The sequence below is a fragment of the Oncorhynchus tshawytscha genome, linkage group LG13, assembly GCF_018296145.1.
Source record: "Oncorhynchus tshawytscha isolate Ot180627B linkage group LG13, Otsh_v2.0, whole genome shotgun sequence".
Lineage (NCBI taxonomy): Eukaryota > Metazoa > Chordata > Actinopteri > Salmoniformes > Salmonidae > Oncorhynchus > Oncorhynchus tshawytscha.
In genome coordinates this window covers 8,372,144-8,395,729 of record NC_056441.1, presented here as the reverse complement: position 1 = coordinate 8,395,729, position 23,586 = coordinate 8,372,144, and the positions used below count along the sequence as shown (strand labels likewise).

Sequence of the window (23,586 nt, the reverse complement as noted above, 5' to 3'; positions counted from 1 at the left end):
TTTTCCACATTCTAATAGGACTACACTAAAGTATGGTGTGTGTGTGTGTGTATGTGGGGGCACATGTAGCCATGACAACCTAGGGTCTATCTTTAACTGACAACAATGTCCATAGAAGAGCAAGGATACTAGAGAGTTTCCCTTTCAAAGCTTTCCTGGAATGTGACTATCAAAAGGAAGGTCACTGAAAACACCATCCCTTAGTTATTTTGATCCCGTACGACAGGGGTAGGTAAAACCATGTTCCTGGACTGCCGCAGGTACTAACTAGGCACCCACACCTGAACAACTGAGCTAATTGATCAGTTCAGTGATTGACTAAATTCAACACACCTGGTCTTCCAGGTCAGTTAAATCAAAAAACATGAAGTACCTGTGGGCTCCTCCAGGACCAGGGTTGCCTGAACCTGTTTTACAAGATAACGACAACAAACTGTCACAACAGTGTGTGGTGTGGTGTGGTGTGGTGGAATAATACGGGTGTTAGTAACAGGACAGGAGAAATTCTAGAAGGAATGAGGAAGTAAACAAGACATTACTGTATCTTCCTTGGTCACGGCGTGTGTCCCCCAAATGGCACCCTGTTCCCTATATAGTGCACTACTTTTAACCAGAGTCAATAGTCAAAAGTGGTTCACTATATAGGGAGAAGAGGGTGCCATTTGGGATTCAAGTTCCCACCCATTACCCTTGTCACGTAGAACAATCAATCTGAGAACTGGGACTGGTATTCACGAAGCGTCTCAGAGTAGGAGTGCTGACCTAGGATCAGTTCGGCCTTTTAGATCACAATGAATACGATGACATGGACCTGATCTTATTCTCTGAGACGCTGTATGAATCAAGACAGCAAAAAAAATGGAAGGATTCAATGTTTAGTTTGTTAAATGTGATTTGTAACTCTTTAAAAAAAAAAAAGTTTACTCTTTGCTACATGAGTTCTATCTCTCCCTTTCTCTCTCACCCTGTCACTAAAGGAGGGCAGTTGTTGCTCGTTCAAATACATTTTTATTGGTCACGTACACATATTTAGCAGATGTTACTGCGGGTGTAGCGAAATGCTTGTGTTCCAAGCGCTAACAGTGCAGTAGTATCTAACTAAATGCTTGTGTTCCTAGCTCCAACAGCGCAGTAGTATCTAACTAAATGCTTGTGTTCCTAGCTCCAACAGCGCAGTAGTATGTAACTAAATGCTTGTGTTCCTAGCTCCAACAGCGCAGTAGTATCTAACTAAATGCTTGTGTTCCTAGCTCCAACAGCGCAGTAGTATCTAACTAAATGCTTGTGTTTCTAGCTCCAACAGCGCAGTAGTATCTAACTAAATGCTTGTGTTCCTAGCTCCAACAGCGCAGTAGTATCTAACTAAATGCTTGTGTTCCTAGCTCCAACAGTGCAGTAGTATCTAACTAAATGCTTGTGTTCCTGGCTCCAACAGCGCAGTAGTATCTAACTAAATGCTTGTGTTCCTAGCTCCAACAGCGCAGTAGTATCTAACTAAATGCTTGTGTTCCTAGCTCCAACAGCGCAGTAGTATCTAACAATTCACAACAATACACACAATCTAAAAGTAAAATAATGGAATTAAGAAAAATATAAATATTAGATTGAGCAATGTCAGAGTGGCATTGACTAAAATACAGTAGAATAGAATACAGTATAGACATATGAGATGAGTCACGCCCTGGTCTTAGTATTTTGTGTTTTCTATATTTATTTGGTCAGGCCAGGGTGTGACATGGGTTTATTTTGTGTTGTGTTTATGTATGGGGTTTTTTCGTAGGTTTTGGGATTGTGGCTTAGTGGGGTGTTCTAGCAAAGTCTATGGTTGCCTGAGGCGGTTCTCAATCAGAGTCAGGTGATTCTCGTTGTCTCTGATTGGGAACCATATTTAGGTAGCCATATTCTTTGAGTGTTTCGTGGGTGATTGTTCCTGTCTCTGTGTTAGTTTACACCAGTTTAGGCTGTTTCGGTTTTCACGTTACGTTTTATTGTTTTTGTATTGTTCGTGTTTCATCTTTATTAAACATGTATGAAAATTACCACGCTGCATTTTGGTCCGACTCTCCTTCAACGGAAGAAAACCGTAACAGGATGAGTAAATCAGTATTTAAACATTGTTAAAGCTTCTAGTGTTCCATCATTAAAGTGGCCAGTGATTCCAAGTCTATGTCCATAGGACAGCAGCCTCTAAGGTGTAGGGTTGTGTAACCGGGTGGAAGCCAGTTAGTGATGGCTATTTGTGGGAGAAGGTGTTTAGCTTGTCCAAAGCAAGGCGTCGGTGTCCGTGACGTGGCCGATTTGACCTTTGTAGGTCGTGATTGTCTGTAGACTCTGCCCCATACGTCTCGTGTCTGAGCCGTTGAATTGCGACTCCACTTTGTCATATCCTAGTCTGCGTGATCAAAACAATCTTGAAGCATGGATTCCGATTGGTCAGAACAGCGTTGAATAGACCTTAGCACAGGTACTTCCTGTTTGAATTTCGTCCTATAAGAAGAGAGGATCAAAATGGAGATGTGATCTGATTTGCTAAAAGGAGGGCGGGGGAGGGCCTTGCAGGCATTTTGAAAAGTTGAGTAGCAGTTGTCCAATGTTTTCCCAGCACAAGTACTACAGTCAATGTGTTGGTAGATCTTCGGTAGCATTTTCCTTAAATTTGCTTTGTTAAAATCCCCATCTACAATAAATGCGTCCTCAGGATATCTGGTTTCCAGTTTGCATAAAGTCCAGGGTCCCTTGAGGGCCGCCGTGGTATCGGCTTGAGGGGGAATATACACGGCTGTGACTATAACCAAAGAGATTTCTCTTGGGAGGTAATACGTTGGCATTTGATTGTGAGGTATTCTAGGTTGGGGGAACAAAATGACTTGAGTTTCTGTATGTTATCACAATCACACCATGAGTAGTTAATCATGAAACATACACCCCGCCTTTCTTCTTCTGGAGAGTTCTTTATTCTTGTCTGTGCGATGTACTGAGAATCCAGCTGACAGTATAGACAGGGACAGTATATCCCGAGAGCCATGTTTCCGTGAAACAGAGTATGTTACAATCTCTGATGTCTATCTGGAAGGAGATCCTTGCCCTGAGCTTGTCTACTTTATTATCCAAAGACTGAACATTAGAGATTAATATACTCGGAAGCGGTGGATGGTGTGCATGCCTCCTGTGTCAGACTAAAAGTCCACTCCGAATATCTCTTCTCTGCTGGCGGAGCAGCCTCTGGGATAAGTTCAATTGCCCTGGGGGGTACGAACAAAGGATCCAAGTCGTAATGCTGGTGAGTTACCGCCATTCTGATATTTAAAAAAAATTCTGTCCTGCTAAGCACTCAAAATGTAACAAGTACTTTTGGGTGTTAGGGATAATGTAAGTACATATTTTTCATTAAGACTGTAGTAAAGTAAAGATACCCCCAAAAACAACTTAAGTAGTACTTTCAAGTATTTTTTTATTAAACTTAAGTAGTACTTTCAAGTATTTTTATTAAACTTTTATTTAACTAGGTAAGTCAGTTAAGAACAACTTCTTATTTACAATGACAGCCTAGGAACAGTGGGTAAACTGCCTTGTTCAGGGGCAGAATGGCAGATGTTTTAACCTTGTCAGCTCAGGGATTTGATCTAGCAACCTTTCGGTTACTGGCACAACACTCTAACCACTAGGCTAACTGCCGCCCCAACTTAAGTACTTCACACCACTGAGCAGATGCAACAATATGTTAGTTGACAACAATGCTGCTTTTCACTTTGCTTTTTAATGTACATCCACAAGCGTCCTATAATTAAACTATTGGTTTGTGTATCATACTGTATGCAAACAGCTAGTTTATCTTTTCTTAAGAAAGTAGTGGCTAAAATAAATTGTGTTAGCAGCTAATACTAAATCGCTAGTTAGCTGGCTAGCTAATAAAATGTACAGAGTCAGAGCAAACGTAGCTAGCTAATACAGGCTGATACCAGTGCTGGTGTAGGCCTAAATCAGCCTGTTGTCTGTGCAACAGTATCTTCTAAATCAGAGAGGAATAAGCGAAGCATTAATATGTTAGCTACATAAAGAGAACTACAATTATAGGGTCTCACTCCCCTGGGAAACACTGACCAACACTTTGGTTCCTACCCTGTGTCAATAATGCCTCCATAGAGATTCTAATAGTATTTTAATTCCTAATTCTATGAATGTCTTGTCATACAACAACGTATTCAAAGGGCCCACTATTACACTCCAACTATAGAATTAGAATAATCATTTCCATGATTCCAACAGTTCACCTAAGTGTTTTTTTAATCTAAATTGCAAGTCAAATTGCAATTGCAATATTTGGTTAAACATAAGGCCTAGATTCTATTGCCCATATCGTGCAGCCCTACGTGGCAGAGTGGAAATTATCTCAAAATCTGTTCAATCAAACTTCAACCAATCAGAATGGAGAAACCTTCTAAAATCAGGCTATGTGTTTCCACTCTAGGGTCACGGACAACTCATAAAGCAAAATGGATAACTTTTATTATTTTAAAAACATAAAATACTGTCAAATACCGTCAACAGAACAAATGCATTGTGATATTTTTCCCATATTTCCCAGCCCTACATTTGGAACACAATCCAGATCATTCGAGACAGTCATCTAAAACGGTCTTACTGTTTTCTATCACATCTATTCATAGTAACTAGTGCTGCACTCAGCTTTATGGCACAGCACACAGCAACCAATGACGTACGCAAAGACCATACGGCCCTATCGTGCTGACATCACAACACACTGCAAGACACTCGTGAGCTGAGGTTGAAAACAGGATCAGAGTACACTTTGTATTTCCTCCCCACCCCCATTCTCCCTGAGCCCTAGTCTCTTGTGGACAGACTACGTAACATAAATGGTATCAGAACATCTGTCAGCGGCCTGTGGGACGAAAACTCAACTCAAAGAGAGATCATAGAAAAAAAATACACTTCAAGATCAAGATCAACATCCAACTCTAATTATAAACGGGGTGGTTCGAGCCCTGAATGCTGATTGGCTGACAGCCATGGTATATCAGACTGTATACCACGGGTATGACAAAACATGTATTTTTCCTGCTCTAATTATGTTGGAAACCAGTTTATAATATCAAATAAGGCATCTCTGGGGTTTGTGGTATATGGCCAATATACACCGACTATCACCCTGCTTCCTTTCCTCAATCTAGTATCTTTTCTCATACCTTTCCCCCCTCCTAGAATCTAATCAAGTAGTTGGCGCCAGGTTTTCCTTCTGGGATACCCAGATGACCTTTGCCCTAACCCTTCCATGTTTGTAGATCTGTACAGCAGAAGCATTACGGTGGAAGCTTTACCACGACAGAGATTATGCCTGAATAAAGCCCTTCAGATCAGCAGACATGGAAGGGTAAGGGCCAAGGAGGAAGGGTAGGGAGTGGTTTAGTCTACTGGTCAGGAGGGTGTCCTAGTCTACTGGTCAGCAGGGTGTCCTAGTCTACTGGTCAGCAGGGTGTCCTAGTCTACTGGTCAGCAGGGTGTCCTAGTCTACTGGTCAGGATGGGGTGTCCTTGTCTACTGGTCAGGATAGGGTGTCCTTGTCTACTGGTCAGGATAGGGTGTCCTTGTCTACTGGTCAGGATAGGGTGTCCTTGTCTACTGGTCAGGATAGGGTGTCCTTGTCTACTGGTCAGGATAGGGTGTCCTTGTCTACTGGTCAGGATGGGGTGTCCTTGTCTACTGGTCAGGATGGGGTGTCCTTGTCTACTGGTCAGGATGGGGTGTCCTTGTCTACTGGTCAGGATGGGGTGTCCTTGTCTACTGGTCAGGATGGGGTGTCCTTGTCTACTGGTCAGGATGGGGTGTCCTTGTCTACTGGTCAGGATGGGGTGTCCTTGTCTACTGGTCAGGATGGGGTGTCCTTGTCTACTGGTCAGGATGGGGTGTCCTTGTCTACTGGTCAGGATGGGGTGTCCTTGTCTACTGGTCAGGATGGGGTGTCCTTGTCTACTGGTCAGGATGGGGTGTCCTTGTCTACTGGTCAGGATAGGGTGTCCTAGTCTACTGGTCAGGATAGGGTGTCCTAGTCTACTGGTCAGGATAGGGTGTCCTTGTCTACTGGTCAGGATGGGGTGTCCTTGTCTACTGGTCAGGATGGGGTGTCCTTGTCTACTGGTCAGGATAGGGTGTCCTTGTCTACTGGTCAGGATAGGGTGTCCTAGTCTACTGGTCAGGATAGGGTGTCCTTGTCTACTGGTCAGGATAGGGTGTCCTAGTCTACTGGTCAGGATAGGGTGTCCTAGTCTACTTACTCCGACTGGCCAGGAGGTCGTCCAGCGATTCAGCCCACTTATCAAGTTCCACTCGACTGAACTTGGCGTTGCTGTGGCCCACCTGACTCCACTGGTGCATCAACGGGAGGCGAGACCTCCGCTCTTTATCACTGTTATAGGGAGGAGAGGGGGGAGAGGAAGGGTGAGAGAGATGCAGAGGAGAGGAGGGGTAAGGAGAGAGACAGGAAGAGATCGGGGGAGAGTGAGGGAGGGAGGGAGGGAGATGGAGAGATAGGGAGACAGAGGGAGAGACAGGGAGAGGGAGAGGGAGGGAGAGAGGGAGAAATAGGGAGACAGGAGGAGAAAGGGAGCGAGGGGGGAGAGATGGAGACAAAGGGAGAGAGGAGACAGGCATCAGATTTCATGGTAACACAACCCCTCATTTCCACAGCTGTTTGGTGAATGAGGTCCGAGGGAGGGAGGGAGATGGAGAGACAGGGAGAGGGAGAACAGTGGGTGAATGAGGTCTGAGGGAGGGAGATGGAGAGACAGGGAGATGGAGAGATAGGGAGAGCGAGGGGGAGAAATAGGGAGACAGAGGGAGAGACAGGGAGAGGGAGAACAGTGGGTGAATGAGGTCCGAGGGAGGGAGACAGAGGGAGAGACAGGGAGACAGAGGGAGACAGAGGGAGAGACAGGGAGACAGAGGGAGAGACAGGGAGAGGGAGAACAGTGGGTGAATGAGGTCCGAGGGAGGGAGACAGAGGGAGAGACAGGGAGACAGAGGGAGAGACAGGGAGAGGGAGAACAGTGGGTGAATGGGGTCCGAGGGAGGGAGACAGAGGGAGACAGAGGGAGACAGAGGGAGAGACAGGGAGACAGAGGGAGAGACAGGGAGAGGGAGAACAGTGGGTGAATGAGGTCCGAGGGAGGGAGACAGAGGGAGACACAGGGAGACAGAGGGAGAGACAGGGAGAGGGAGAACAGTGGGTGAATGAGGTCCAAAGGAGGGAGGGAGATGGAGAGATAGGGAGACAGAGGGAGAACTGTGGGTGAATGAAGTGTGAGGGAGATGGAGAGATAGGGAGACAGAGGGAGAGAGGGAGGGAGAGAGAGAGAGAGTGAGAACAGTGGGTGAATGAGGTCCGAGGGAGGGAGGGAGATGGAGAGACAGGGAGAGGGAGAGGGAGACAGTGGGAGAGACAGGGAGAGGGAGAGACAGGGAGAGGGAGAGACAGGGAGAGGGAGAGGGAGACAGGAGGAGAGACAGGGAGAGGGAGAACAGTGGGTGAATGAGGTCGGAGGGAGGGAGGGAGGGAGATGGAGAGATAGGGAGGGAGATGGAGAGATCGGGAGAGGGAGAACAGTGGGTGAATGAGGTCCGAGGGAGGGAGACAGAGGAGAGACAGGGAGAGGGAGAGACAGGGAGAGGGAGAACAGTGGGTGAATGAGGTCTGAGGGAGGGAGGGAGATGGAGAGACAGGGAGAGGGAGACAGTGGGAGAGACAGGGAGAGGGAGAGACAGGGAGGGAGAGGGAGACAGGAGGAGAGACAGGGAGAGGGAGAACAGTGGGTGAATGAGGTACGAGGGAGATGGAGAGATAGGGAGAGACAGGGAGACAGAGGGGAGAGAGAGGGAGACAGGAGGAGAGACAGGGAGAGGGAGAACAGTGGGGGAGGGAGGGAGGGAGGGATGGAGAGATAGGGAGAGGGAGGGAGATGGAGAGATCGGGAGAGGGAGAACAGTGGGTGAATGAGGTCCGAGGGAGGGAGGAGAGGGAGAGAGAGGGAGAGACAGGGAGAGGGAGAGACAGAGGGAGAGACAGAGGGAGAGACAGGGTGAGAGACAGGGAGAGACAGGGAGAACAGTGGGTGAATGAGGTCCGAGGGAGGGAGAACAGTGGGTGAATGAGGTCCGAGGGAGGGAGAACAGTGGGTGAATGAGGTCCGAGGGAGATGGAGAGATAGGGAGAGACAGGGAGACAGAGGGAGAGAGATAGGGAGACAGGAGGAGAGACAGGGAGAGGGAGAACAGTGGGTGAATGAGGTCTGAGGGAGGGAGGGAGATGGAGAGATAGGGAGAGGGAGGGAGATGGAGAGATCGGGAGAGGGAGAACAGTGGGTGAATGAGGTCCGAGGGAGGGAGACAGAGGGAGAGACAGGGAGAGACAGGGAGAGGGAGAGACAGGGAGAGGGAGAACAGTGGGTGAATGAGGTCCGAGGGAGGGAGGGAGAGGGAGAGACAGGGAGAGGGAGAGACAGGGAGAGACAGGGTGAGAGACAGGGAGAGACAGGGAGAGACAGGGAGAACAGTGGGTGAATGAGGTCCGAGGGAGGGAGACAAGTGGGTGAATGAGGTCCGAGGGAGGGAGGGAGATGGAGAGACAGGGAGAGGGAGAACAGTGGGTGAATGAGGTCCGAGGGAGGGAGAACAGTGGGTGAATGAGGTCCGAGGGAGGGAGAACAGTGGGTGAATGAGGTCCGAGGGAGGGAGGGAGATGGAGAGACAGGGAGAGGGAGAACAGTGGGTGAATGAGGTCCGGATGGGTATCGTTTCAAACGGAACTTCTTAGGATACGTCCCAAATGGCACCCCATTCCCTATGTAAGTGCACTACTTTTGACCAGGGAAAGTACCTCATATTCCCTAATTAGTGCACTAATCTTTACCAGAGCCCAAAGGGCTACGTAGGGAATGGGATGCCATTTGGCCAGGGACTGCTTTAGACATCTCCCTCTTAGAAAGCTACCTTGTCCACAGTCTATTGTCCACAGTCTATTGTCCACAGTCTATTGTCCACAGTCTATTGTCCACAGTCTATTGTCCACAGTCTATTGTCCACAGTCTATTGTCCTCATTATATTGTCTACAGTCTATTGTCTACAGTCTATTGTCCTCATTATATTGTCCTCATTATATTGTCCTCATTATATTGTCCTCATTATATTGTCTAGTCTATTGCCCACAGTCTATTGCCCACAGTCTATTGTCCTCATTATATTGCCCACAGTCTATTGCCCACAGTCTATTGCCCACAGTCTATTGTCCTCATTATATTGTTCAGTCTATTGCCCACAGTCTATTGCCCACAGTCTATTGCCCACAGTCTATTGCCCACAGTCTATTGCCCACAGTCTATTGCCCACAGTCTATTGCCCACAGTCTATTGCCCACAGTCTATTGCCCACAGTCTATTGCCCACAGTCTATTGCCCACAGTCTATTGCCCACAGTCGATGACCTCACCTGTCTCTCTGTTCTTTCTGTTCTGGGTTAAACAGGTTGGAATGTGATGAATGGGGACTCTGGAAATACAGACAGAATTTGTTTGTTTCCAAGTTGAAATGACTGGCATGTGTCACTCCTACAGTCAACACACACACACACACACACACACACACACACACACACACACACACACACACACACACACACTTCTTTGGTTTTGGCCCAAACGTTATATAACATTTTAAGAAGTTCTGTTTGAGCAATATTTTCCTGTATCGAGTCATTGTCGCCATTTAAAAAAAACATTCAACATTCCAAACCTAAAGCATTAAAACATGACGTAGTGGATGTCAATGTAGATGATATAGGAGAAATAGGAGAGGAGGGGACTCGCTATTCAATGGTTTTGCCATTTGGCAGATGCTTTTATCTAACAGAACAAAAGGAAAGACTAGATGAGTGTCTAATGAGTTACACAATGACAGGAATAATATGCCTGTGTAACAGTATAACTTTAGACCGTCCCCTCGCCCATACCCGGGCGCGAACCAGGGACCCTCTGCACACATCAACCCCTCGAGTCACCCCTCGAAGCATCGTTACCCATCGCTCCGCAAAAGCCACGGCCCTTGCAGAGCAAAGGGGAACCACTACTTCAAGGTCTCAGAGGAAGTGACGTCACCGATTGAAACGCTATGTAGCGCGAACCACCGCTAACTAAGCTAGCCGTTTCACATCCGTTGCACATCACAATATTTAAATCAAATTGAGAATATTTGAGGTAAATGTGTGCTGTTGAGCATGATTATTTAATCCTTTGTCAACTTAGTGTGACCTTGGCATTAACAAAACCGCTTTATAAGTAACACTCTGTCGGATGAATCTCAAGGTTGGAATTACTACTGAGAGGAACCAGAAAGGGTGCATTTCTTTATTAGCTCATACACTTCCCTGATTGGAGTAGAGATTTCACAAGGTCCAATGGAATAGTCTGAAATGGTGCACCCGGAAATCTAGAACTAACACACCGAGTCAAAACCAATCTAACACACACAGGCTATCCATTCCCATATAGTCGTCCTAAAACACCCAATACCCTAAACACTGCCAGGGACCACTCCTCTAGTGATCCTGACCTCCCACATCCCCCTTTACCTGCCCAAACAGGCTCTTCAGGTGTAGCTTGGCTGCTGACAGCTTGGCTCTGGTGTGGGACCGTTGCTGTGACTTCAAGGACAAGGGGCTGAAGCCAGAGGTTGAGAGCGAGGGAGAGGGCGGTGGCTGGTTGTCGCTGCCCACGCTCTCTGTGCTGCGGCTCGTCGTCCCCGGTGCCAACTGCCCGTCACTATATGCCCTACATACTTCATTGAGGTTCACCACTCCAAGAAATCCCTTACCCTCTAGCTTCCCCAGTTCTGTGAAATTCTCCACACTGACGCTGTGGTCCCTGCTCAGCTCCCCCCTCCCGTGGCTGGCTCCAGGCTCCACGATGATAGGGGTAGGGGGGAAAGAGGTGGTTCGCCCATCCAGTTCGTCACCTTCCAGGTCGGGGTTGTAGGTACCTGACTCCCCGTCCCGGCTGTGGTAGTTGTGGCCCTTCGCGGATACTTTCCTCCGTGGCAGGAAATCCATATCGAGTAGAGACCCCTCGGAGCTGTACCGACGCATGATGGCAGTGCCACTGGGTGGAGTTAAGAGACAAGGAAGGATGGAGGGACTGATGTGCAGGTGGAGAAAGAGAGTGAAGGGAAAAGGAGGATGAAAGAGAGAAATAGTCTGGAGGGAGGACCCCAGCAAAGAACAGCCTATAAAAGGAAAACAGAGAGAGGGGGAATTGGACATGATAGATTTGGACAATCACAGAAAATGGGTGAAATGGGTCAATTCATCCGGACCACAGTGTGCTGTTCCATATCATTGGTACACTTTTACAGAGTGCAGCTGGTCGGACTCCTGATCTATGTCCCAAGTGGCTCCCTATTCCCTACATAGTGCGCTATTTTTGACCAGGGCCCATAGAGTAGTGCACCATGTAGGGAATAGGGTGCCATTTGGGATGTAGATCCTCAGTCAGACCAGCTGCAGTATGTATGATAACAACGGCTATGTCCAATGCTGTCAAGTCCACTCTACATGCAATGTGGGTTAACGAGAGCTTTTTTTTCTGATATTCATATGTGACATATTGAAACCACCTATTCGTTTTCAACTGACATGAGAGACATATTAACATTAATGTGTTGGCCCCTTGGCTGCAAAAATGTGATGAACTGTAGTCATGCCAGTCTACTGATTTAAATTCAGCAGATTTGTACTGATTCTACTGATTTGAATTCAGCAGATTTCTTACTGATTCTACTGATTTGATTTCAGCAGATTTCTTACTGATTCTACTGATTTGATTTCAGCAGATTTCTTACTGATTCTACTGATTTGAATTCAGCAGATTTTTACTGATTCGACTGACTTGAAATATTGATTTGAGTGAAATGGTCTTCCTGCAACTTGACCCACATCTAAATGACATATGACTGATGTGAAGAGTAACATTTATTCTCCATACTATCATATAACTTTAAAACAGCAACATTTATTCTCCATACTATCATCAGTAACATTTATTCTCCACACTATCATATAACTGATTTAAACATCAACATTTATTCTCCATACTATCATATAACTGATTTAAACAGCAACATTTATTCTCCATACTATCATATAACTGATTTAAACATCAACATTTATTCTCCATACTATCATATAACTGATTTAAACATCAACATTTATTCTCCATACTATCATATAACTGATTTAAACATCAACATTTATTCTCCATACTATCATATAACTGATTTAAACATCAACATTTATTCTCCATACTATCATATAACTGATTTAAACATCAACATTTATTCTCCATACTATCAACATCAACATTTATTCTCCATACTATCATCAGCAACATTTATTTCCATACTATCATATAACTGATTTAAACAGCAACATGTATTCTCCATACTATCATGTTTAATTATGTTTTTAACTTGGTGTTTTAATTGTGTATTAACGTGATAACCACACATGTCAGTGTTTATGCTGTGTATAACTCAAATGTTGAACTTGGGCTGTCTAGAAGGCATTACATAACTGTTGAGACTGCCGCTGAGAACTTTAAACAGAAGTATTATCTATGTCCCACAGGAGGGGAGTTGAATTCCTTGCAGTAAATCTAACAACAACAGAAAAGAGCCGGGGTAAAATGTATTACCTCGATGTCCTGCGGTTACTCTGCCACCTGTGCTTTCATGATTTTGGCTCCAAACAAAGAGTTCTCTGTCCCGGGAAGTATATCCACTGATTGAACCATAATATATATATATATATATATATTCGATTAGGCGTGCTTTAGTTGAGAGTCTCACTTGTGACGTCAGAGCATTGCCTGTTGTGTATTGTTAACTAGGAACCAAAACGGAAGCAAACGGAACGAAACGGGGAGAGACCTAGCTGGATTTTGTCCAATAGAAAGTCTCGTTTTAATGCGAAACGTTTTCGTTTGTAGTAAATGGTTCCTGTTGCAAACCGTTTTGTACTAATGATTACACCCGTGTCAAGACACGGAGTCGCGGATGCCCCCTCTCTCTCTCTCTCTCTCTCCACCGAGTGCTCTCAATAATCAACAAAGTCCTGACGCTGCATGTGTTACTGAATATCTATGAATACAGTAAGACGAAACGAAATCACAAGCACCAAGAAAGTTTCTCTGTCTCAAACTTCATTCAGACCTTTTTAAATCTCACACTTGCATGAACCAGAAACGCCCATTGTCTGTGTTGCCACCCACAACTCCGTCTCAGCTTGCCGTGTTGTCTCTTGAAGCGCTCTGTACAATACAACATCATTCACATATTTTAGGTGTGTCGCGGAAAAACACTTCTGAACTCCCCGGGGTTTAGGAAGCTTACTTTGAATGGAATTACCGAAGGGAGGGAACTTTTCTGTAGCTGCCTGAGCTATTTTAATAATGTCAGTGTCAGTGACGGAATGGAAGATCATTCAAAACAAGTTGTTTATATTGAATAAAATGTTCAAATTAACTTCAATAATTTGAAAATTATCTTATTTTGTTATTTGAACAGTACGTTTTTATTATCCATATCTTTGGTTTTAACAATGTTGGCCAACAAAGGACTTTGCACATGGTGTCATGCCATCTCTGAACTGTACTCTAAATAACTGCACTATACTGCATTACGCTGTTCATCGCTCTGCATTTAGATATAGTCATACTGATACTGCAAATACACGGAATATCAACCATATACCTATTGGATATCAACCATATACTCACTCTATAGCCAGCAGTGTTCCACCCTGCGTACCACTGCTGGCTTGCTTCCGAAGCTAAGCAGGGTTGGTCCTGGTCAGTTCCTGGATGGGAGACCAGATGCTGCTGGAAGTGGTGTTGGGGGGCCAGTAGGAGGCACTCTTTCCTCTGGTCTAAAAAAATATCCCAATGCCCCAGGGCAGTAATTGGGGACACTGCCCTGTGTAGAGTGCCGTCTTTCGGATGGGATGTTAAACAGGTGTCCTGACTCTCTGAGGTCCCTAAAGATCCCATGGCACTTATATCTTAAGAGTAGGGGTGTTTAACCCCGATGTCCTGGCTAAATTCCCAATCTGGCCCTCAAACTGTCACGGTCACCTAATAATCCCCAGTTTACAATTGGGCTCATTCATCCTCCTCCTCTCCCCTGTAACTATTCCCCAGGTCATTGCAGTAAATGAGAAGGTGTTCTCAGTCAACTTACCTGGTAATATAACAGATAAATAAAAAAACATATCAACTATATACCCACTCTATCTGTTCATTCTTTGACAGATCTATGCTCACTCTAACTAGTTGTATACAATGTATGTAAACTTTGTTTAAACTCCTTTGCTTGTAGTCTGTCTCTAAATGTTGCCTATCAGTAGCAGCACCATATCACCAGGTAACATCTGAGTATGTTGTCTAGCAGCACCATATCACCAGGTAACATTCTGAGTATGTTGTCTATCACTAGCAGCACCATATCACCAGGTAACATTCTGAGTATGTTGTCTATCACTAGCAGCACCATATCACCAGGTAACATTCTGAGTATGTTGTCTAGCAGCACCATATCACCAGGTAACATTCTGAGTATGTTGTCTATCACTAGCAGCACCATATCACCAGGTAACATTCTGAGTATGTTGTCTACATATCACCAGGTAACATTCTGAGTATGTTGTCTATCACCAGGTAACATTCTGAGTATGTTGTCTAGCACACCATATCACCAGGTAACATTCTGAGTATGTTGTCTATATCACCAGGTAACATTCTGCACCACCATATCACCAGGTAACATTCTGAGTATGTTGTCTATATCACTAACATTCTGAGGATGTTGTCTAGCAGCACCATATCACCAGGTAACATTCTGTTGTCTAGTATCACCAGGTAACATTCGGAGGATGTTGTCTATCACTAGCAGCACCATATCACCAGGTAACATTCTGCGTATGTTGTCTATCACTAACAGCACCATATCACCAGGTAACATTCTGAGTATGTTGTCTATCAGCACCATATCACCAGGTAACATTCTGAGTATGTTGTCTATCAGCACCATATCACCAGGTAACATTCTGAGTATGTTGTCTATCACTAGCAGCACCATATCACCAGGTAACATTCTGAGTATGTTGTCTAGCAGCACCATATCACCAGGTAACATTCTGAGTATGTTGTCTAGCAGCACCATATCACCAGGTAACATTCTGAGTATGTTGTCTAGCAGCACCATATCACCAGGTAACATTCTGATATGTTGTCTAGCAGCACCATATCACCAGGTAACATTCTGAGTATGTTGTCTAGCAGCACCATATCACCAGGTAACATTCGGAGGATGTTGTCTAGCAGCACCATATCACCAGGTAACATTCTGAGTATGTTGTCTAGCAGCACCATATCACCAGGTAACATTCTGAGTATGTTGTCTAGCAGCACCATATCACCAGGTAACATTCTGAGTATGTTGTCTAGCAGCACCATATCACCAGGTAACATTCTGAGTATGTTGTCTAAGCACCATATCACCAGGTAACATTCGGAGGATGTTGTCTAGCAGCACCATATCACCAGGTAACATTCTGAGTATGTTGTCTAGCAGCACCATATCACCAGGTAACATTCTGAGTATGTTGTCTAGCAGCACCATATCACCAGGTAACATTCTGAGTATGTTGTCTAGCAGCACCATATCACCAGGTAACATTCTGAGTATGTTGTCTAGCAGCACCATATCACCAGGTAACATTCTGAGTATGTTGTCTAGCAGCACCATATCACCAGGTAACATTCTGAGTATGTTGTCTAGCAGCACCATATCACCAGGTAACATTCGGAGGATGTTGTCTAGCAGCACCATATCACCAGGTAACATTCGGAGGATGTTGTCTAGCAGCACCATATCACCAGGTAACATTCGGAGGATGTTGTCTAGCAGCACCATATCACCAGGTAACATTCGGAGGATGTGTAATTGTACTTGGCAAATAAAGGTGATTCTGATCAAAAATATTGTAGTGAACGGTGGGTCAGGGAAGTGTGAGTCCTCAGATATCAATCAGTATTCTGCTGTTCCTAACCAAAATACCAGCAACAGTGTGTGAACCTTGTGAAGACTTACAGAAAACATTTGACCTCTGTCATTGCCAACAAAAGGTATATAACAAAGTATTGAGAAACTTTTGTTATTGACCAAATACTTATTTTCCACCATAATTTGCAAATAAATTCATAAAAAATGCTACAATGTGATTTTCTGGATTTTCTTTTCTAATTTTGTCTGTCATAGTTGAAGTGTACCTATGTTTCCCATGCCAATAATTCCCCTCGAATTGAATTGAATAATTAGATAGTCTCCCAAGTGAGGATGGCTTTCACTTCAGCAGTAATAAATTCATGAACTTCTTTGAGGAAAATATCATGATCATTAGAAAGCAAATTACAGACTCCTCTTTAAATATGCGTATTCCTCCAAACCTCAGTTGTCCTGAGTCTGCACAACTCTGCCAGGACCAAGGATCAAGAGAGACACTAGGGTCTTTTAGTACTGTATCTCTTGACACAATGATGAAAATAATCATGGCCTCTAAACCTTCAAGCTGCATACTGGACCCTATTCCAACTAAACTACTGAAAGAGCTGCTTCCTGTGCTTGGCCCTCCTATGTTGAACATAATAAACGGCTCTCTATCCACCGGATGTGTACCAAACTCACTAAAAGTGGCAGTAATAAAGCCTCTCTTGAAAAAGCCAAACCTTGACCCAGAAAATATAAAATCTATAAATATATATAAAAAAACTATTGGCCTATATCGAATCTTCCATTCCTCTCAATTTTTTTGGGAAAAAGCGTGTCCTCAGCAACTCACTGCCTTCCTGAAGACAAACAATGTATACGAAATGCTTCAGTCTGGTTTTAGACCCCATCATAGCACTGAGACTGCACTTGTGAAGGTGGTAAATGACCTTTTAATGGCATCAGACTGAGGCTCTGCATCTGTCCTCGTGCTCCTAGACCTTAGTCCTGCTTTTGATACCATCGATCACCACATTCTTTTGGAGAGATTGGAAACCCAAATTGCTCTAAACGGAGAAGTTCTGCCCTGGTTTAGATCTTATCTGTCGGAATGACATCAGTTTGTCTCTGTGAATGGTTTGTCCTCTGACAAATCAACTGTACATTTCGGTGTTCCTCAAGGTTCCGTTTTAGGACCACTATTGTTTTCACTATATATTTTACCTCTTGGGAATGTTATTCGAAAACATCACGTTAACTTTCACTGCAATGCGGATGACACACAGCTGTACATTTCAATGAAACATGGTGAAGCCCCAAAATTGCCCTCGCTAGAAGCATGTGTTTCAGACATAAGGAAGTGGATGGCTGCAAAAGTTCTACTTTTAAACTCTGACAAAACAGAGATGCTTGTTTTAGGTCCCAAGAAACAAAGAGATCTTCTGTTGAATCTGACAATTCATCTTGATGGTTGTGCAGTCGTCTCAAATAAAACTGTGAAGGACCTCGGCATTACTCTGGACCCTGATCTCTCTTTTGACGAATATATCAAGACTGTTTCAAGGACAGCTTTTTCCATCTCCGTAACATTGCAAAAAATTTAACTTTCTGTCCAAAAACGATGCAGAAAAATGTATCCATGCTTTTGTTACTTCTAGGTTAGACTACTGCAATGCTCTACTTTCCGGCTACCCAGAAAAAGCACTAAATAAACTCCAGTTAGTGCTAAATACAGCTGCTAGAGTCCTGACTAGAACCGACCAATTTGATCATAATTCTCCAGTGCTAGCCTCCCTACACTGGCTTCCTGTTAAGACAAGGGCTGATTTCAAGGTTTTACTGCAACCTACAAAGCATTACATGGTCTTGCTCCTACCTATCTTTCTGATTTGGTCCTGCCGTACATACCTACACGTACGCTACGGTCACAAGACGCAGGCCTCCTAATTGTCCCTAGAATTTCTAAGCAAACAGCTGGAAGCAGGGCTTTCTCCTATAGAGCTCAATTTTTATGGAAGGGTCTGCCTACCCATGTGAGAAACGGAGACTCGGTCTCAACCTTTAAGTCTTTACTGAAGACTCATCTCTTCAGTATGTCATATGATTGAGTGTAGTCTGGCCCAGAAGTGTGAAGGTGAACGGAAAGCTCTGGAGCCATTGCTGTCTCTTCCTGGCCGGTTCCCCTCTCTCCACTGGGATTCTCTGCCTCTAACCCTATTACAGGGGCTGAGTCACTGGCTTACTGGTGCTCTTTCATGCCGTCCCTACGAGGGGTGCGTCACTTGAGTGGGTTGAGTCAGTGACGTGATCTTCCTGTCTGGGTTGGCGCCACCCCTTGGGTTGTGCCGTGGCGGAGATCTTTGTGGGCTATACTCGGCCTTGTCTCAGGATGGTAAGTTGGGGGTTGATGATATCCCTCTAGTGTTGTGGGGGCTGTGCTTTGGCAAAGTGGGTGGGGTTATATCCTTCCTGTTTGGCCCTGTCCGGGGGTATCATCGGATGGGGCCACAGTGTCTCCTGACCCCTCCTGTCTCAGCCTCCAGTATTTATGCTGCAGTAGTTTATGTGTCAGGGGGCAAGGGTCAGTCTGTTATATCTGGAGTACTTCTCCTGTCTTATCCGGTGTCCTGTGTGAATTTAAGTATGCTCTCTCTAATTCTCTCTTTCTTTCTCTCTCTCGGAGGACCTGAGCCCTAGGACCATGCCTCAGGACTACCTGGCATGATGACTCCTTGCTGTCCCCAGTCCACCTGGCCGTGCTGCTGCTCCAGTTTCAACTGTTCTGCCTGCGGCTATGGAACCCTGACCTGTTCACCGGACGTGCTACCTGTCCCAGACCTGCTGTTTTCAACTCTCTAGAGACAGCAGGAGCGGTAGAGATACTCTTAATGATCGGCTATGAAAAGCCAACTGACATTTACTCCTGAGGTGCTGACTTGCTGCACCCTCGACAACTACTGTGATTATTATTATTTGACCATGCTGGTCATTTATGAACATTTGAACATCTTGGTCATGTTCTGTTATAATCTCCACCCGGCACAGCCAGAAGAGGACTGGCCACCCCTCAGAGCTGGACATGCGGAGCAGGTAGCCGCCTAGTGGCTATTCAGCAGCCTTATGGTCTCGGGGTAAAAAGCTATTGGCCAGTCTGCCATGATGCTCTGAGTGAAGGAAGCGGGGAGAACAGGCCATGGCTCGGGTGGCTGGGAGTCCCTGATGATCTTCCTCTATCTTCTGACAGTGTTTCTTCAACAACACAGCTCTGACAGTGTTTCTTCAACAGTTTAGTGATATCATCCCTGATGCTCCTTATCCAAATGTTACCCAACACTAATCAGTGTTTCACGCAATAGAATACAATGTCATTTAAATACTTAACACACGTTTTCCCTCAGGGAAACTGTATATCCCAGTTTTTGTGCAGGTGGCTGAGTATAAGGAACCTCAGGCTGTAGCTACAGTCCCTGAGAGTATTTCAACAGTATTCCCGCAGGCAACACCACATACAGTGTTCACAGCATGTCAGAAGTCTATAATCATTGTACTTGTGGTTAAATGTCCATGTTCAGACAGGTTCTCTTGATGTTATACACTGGGTGGACAAAAAATTAGGAACACCTGCTCCTTCCATGACATAGACTGACCAAGGTGAATCCAGGTGAACTCTATGATCCCTTGTTGATGTCACTTGTTAAATCCACTTTAACAGTGTAGATGAAGGGGAGGAGACAGGTTAAAGAAGGCTTTTTAAGCCTTGAGACAATTGAGACATGGATTGTGTATGTTGGTGTGACGTTCAGGGGGTCAATGGGCAAGACAAAAGATGTATGTGCCTTTTGAATGGGATATGGTAGTGGGTGGCATGGCAACCGTCTCGAGTAACTCAAGAACTGCAACGCTGCTGGGTTTTTCATGCTCAACAGCTTCCTCTTGTGTATGAAGAATGGTCTACCAGCCACCTGGATATAACTGTGGGAAGCATTGGAGTCAATATGGGCAAGCATCCCTGTGGAACACTTTTGTCACCGCGTAGAGTCCATGCCCCGGCATATTGGATCTGTTCTGAGGGCAAAAGGAGTTGTAACTCAATATTGGATGGTGTTCCTAATGTTTTTGTACACTCACTGACATTTATGGGGATGGCGCACCCTCTAGTGGTGGATTTGCCACTCTACGTCAGAAGGAGTCCTGTTGTGTGTAAGCGCACTCTGTGCTACAGCTCTTGGAGGTCTGCATCATCCTGCTTGCCTTGTAATCATTGGTGGTTCAAGCCCCACTGTTTATTACAGAGTCTGTAAGGGTAGTGTGTGTAGCTAAAATTATATCAAGATCATCATATGAATTGAATCTAGCAAACTAACCAGCTAGCTAAGTTAGTTATCTTCATCTGAGTGTTTTGCTTCATTAGCTTGTCAGCAACCTAGCAATAGTTATCTTCATTAGCTTGTCAGGTAGCTAGCATTAGCTAGCTGGCTTGCTAGTTCAAATGAAGCATAACTGACAAAGGTGTGACTATTATAAACTTGTATTCATCATAAACATTACGAGTCAAAAGGATTTTGACAAATTAACAACAACAAAAATAAGGTAGGACACTATTTGTCATAATAATTGTACATTTTATCTTACTCGAAGAAGACAAAACACCAATGATATTAGGCAAAGCTAAGCTAAAAAATGACCCTGAGAGCCAACTTATAATAGCAACACATCTGCAGTCATTGGCCCACTTCACATTTGGTTCAATATTTTGCTAGCTGGGTAGGCATGTAACTATACGCAAGTAAATTAGCTGAATTTGTAATTATATAAGATGCATTAGTATTTCTTAATAACGTTCAGTCATGTTTATATCATAACATGTCTGATGAAGTTCAGAACATATAGGTTAAAGGTTAGTACATTTAGTTTATTTCTGTCACCATCTCTCCACCCCAGTGAGGATTGGGTTCTGCTCAGCAGGGCAGTCCCTGGTCTCCGGAGCCACCCGTAGTTTCTGCCAGAAGACCCCGGTGTACTCCCCAGCTCTGGGCAAGCTGAGGTAGGTTTGTCTCTTGAGCAGCCTCCTCATGCGGTGGTAGGGAGAGGGCTGCTGGTCTGCGATCTCCTCCAGAAACACCAGGATCAACACATCCTTCTGCTCGTCAAACAGACGGAAGCTGGAGAGTAAAGTAGAAAGCCTTTATGAAGTACAGTATATGTGTTTATGTGTACTGTGTTAGCAGTTGATGTTACTCTTCAATAACACAAACTCCAAAGCAAATCAGGGGGAGAAAAAAATATTTATTTGAGAAGGACAAATCATACATGTTATGCTGGGAGGTAGATATTCAGTCTCCCCTGTCCTCCGCTATTCTCTACAGAACAAAGGGACAGGATACCATTTTATAACCCCCCACCCTAGCATGGGGTTTAGTCCTTGCAGTACAACTGGGCCAATGGCCAAATAACAAGTATCCTGCTCCAGACTCAATGTACAGGAAACCCAACTCATATTTACAATTCCCTATTGAACATTAGTACTCTAGTTTTTAGTCCTTCCATCCTCTGCATTGTGTATTTATCGTCAACATATTCTTATAACTGTAATTGAAGATTGTTAGACCCACCTGGCCACCTGTATCTCTCTGGAGCACCACTCACTCTCCAGACAGAGACGGCTGATCACACAGATGGTCTTGCGGCTCCCGTAGATGGCATCTGTGATGTTTTCTATGATGGGTTTGCCTGGCTGGAAGTCCCGGTGTTGCAGACACAACTTCCAGCCCTACTGCCCCTCCAGCTCTGGCAGAAGCTCCCTCGGGACCCAGGGCTCATCGTGGGTGTTGTAGGAGACGAAGGCATCATACTGATAAGCTGCACGCCTGTTCCTCCGCTTGGTGTCGTAGAGAAATGCCACGAAGAAGAAGAAGGAATAGAGATGATGGACCCCAGCAGGGTGAGGAGGACCAGAGATGTGGTGGACAGGAAGTAGAAGAAGCCTACGTCTACTGAACTCGGACGGGTGTCAAGGTCCAACAGTTTAGTGCCCCTCAGATGGTCTGGATAGCTGCAGTTATAGTCATGGGCTTCACCAACTTGTGTTTGGTTTATTGTCCTACACCCACTGGATGAACCAAGGATTTCTACAGTCACATATGAAAGGGTTATTATTCATTTTCAAGGACGTTACGGCAGGGAGAGAACGTATCTCATTGATCTCTCTAATCTGGTTGTTTTCCAACAGCAGAAATGCAACTTGAGATAGATTGGCTAGTATGAGGAAATCCAAAGACTGAAGTTGAGATTTGGACAGATATAGTCTGCTGATTTGATTGGCATTGGAAGAAACAGCTCTGGAGTGAGGGTTGAGAACACATTATTGCTGATGTCAAGGTACCTCAATTGGGGGTTTATCATGTGTTTCATGTTTGATGTGATTGGAAGAAATACTGAGGCTGGTTAAGCGTGTTCGTCCTCTGAACACCCGGTCTCTAGTTTCAGTTTGACTGATTCTATTTGCTGAAAGAGTAAGGCTTCTAAAGGTTGACCATCACCTCAAATGCCGACATCTTCTAAGCTGCTAATTAGATTTTTTGAATAAAAGCAATTCCTTGAGTGATTGTAAGCTGTTAAAGTCTTCTTTTCTGACAGAACTTAGTTTATTGCCTCGCAAATCCAAGATCTCAAGTTTTTGAAAACCATTATTGAAAGCATCACTCAAGGCCAGCATTTGGTTTGTTCCAATGTTTAGGACCTTTAAGGACTTCACATCCTGGAAAACACAGCTTTCAAATTGAGGGATTTTGTTTTTGTGAAGGAAGAGTTATGTGAGTCCAGTTTTATTGGCAAAATCTGAGCATTCTAGTTGATTGATTCTATTGAAGCTGAGATCCAGGACATCCCAGGTGGGGAGATTGCTTGTGCCTTTTAGCACAGGTGAAAGCATGTTGTGTCCCAATTCCAGTTTTCGCAGCTGCTTCATTTGCCAGAATGAAGAGTCAGACAGATCAATCATATTATTATATTGCATTCCCAGAGCTGTCATCTGGGTGCAGGACTGCAGGAGTTCCTCAGAAACAAAACTGATGTTGTTATATCTAAATTGGAGTATTCTCAACGTAGGTATGTGGCAGGCAATATTGGCGAGGACTTTTGTATAGGCAGACGTCTCTATTCCTAAATGAGAAAGTGTCAGAGATTCTAACAGGGAGTCGATGCTCCGCAGCAACATGCTCATAACCTCCAGAGACATGTGGAAACTACTCATGTCAAGACTCGACACGTTCCTCAGAAAAGACCGGTCTGCCACATCCCATTGCACGCTTCCATTACGGCCACAGTAGGCTAAGTTTAACTTCTGAAGGTTTGGAAAAACACTTCCTGTGAAGACTGAGATGTCCAACGGATTCCCAGACACATCAAGCACTCTCAACCCTATGGACTTGTTTGATACCTGTCGCAATTATAGCTGTCGCAATTATAGCTGTCGCAATTATACCT

At 44.7% G+C, this 23,586-nt stretch overlaps 1 protein-coding gene and 1 pseudogene across 2 annotated transcripts in view; both read right to left on the bottom strand.

The window, feature by feature from the left end:
* Positions 1-13,411, bottom strand: part of LOC112247212 (regulator of G-protein signaling rgs-7-like) — a 28,756-nt gene extending 15,345 nt beyond the window's left edge. Inside the window, exons 1-4 of one of the 2 annotated variants that reach the window (XM_042295115.1) lie at positions 13,270-13,411; positions 10,637-11,286; positions 9,500-9,558; positions 6,294-6,424 (exon numbers count right to left, since the gene is read on the bottom strand). In XM_042295115.1, coding sequence (XP_042151049.1) covers positions 6,294-6,424; positions 9,500-9,558; positions 10,637-11,149 — 703 coding nt within the window. In that variant the 5' untranslated portion in view covers positions 11,150-11,286; positions 13,270-13,411. The other variant, XM_042295114.1, reaches the window with a different exon arrangement.
* A 7,611-nt stretch (positions 13,412-21,022) lies between these two features.
* Positions 21,023-22,512, bottom strand: LOC112247210 (annotated as a pseudogene).
* Positions 22,513-23,586: the final 1,074 nt, after the last annotated feature.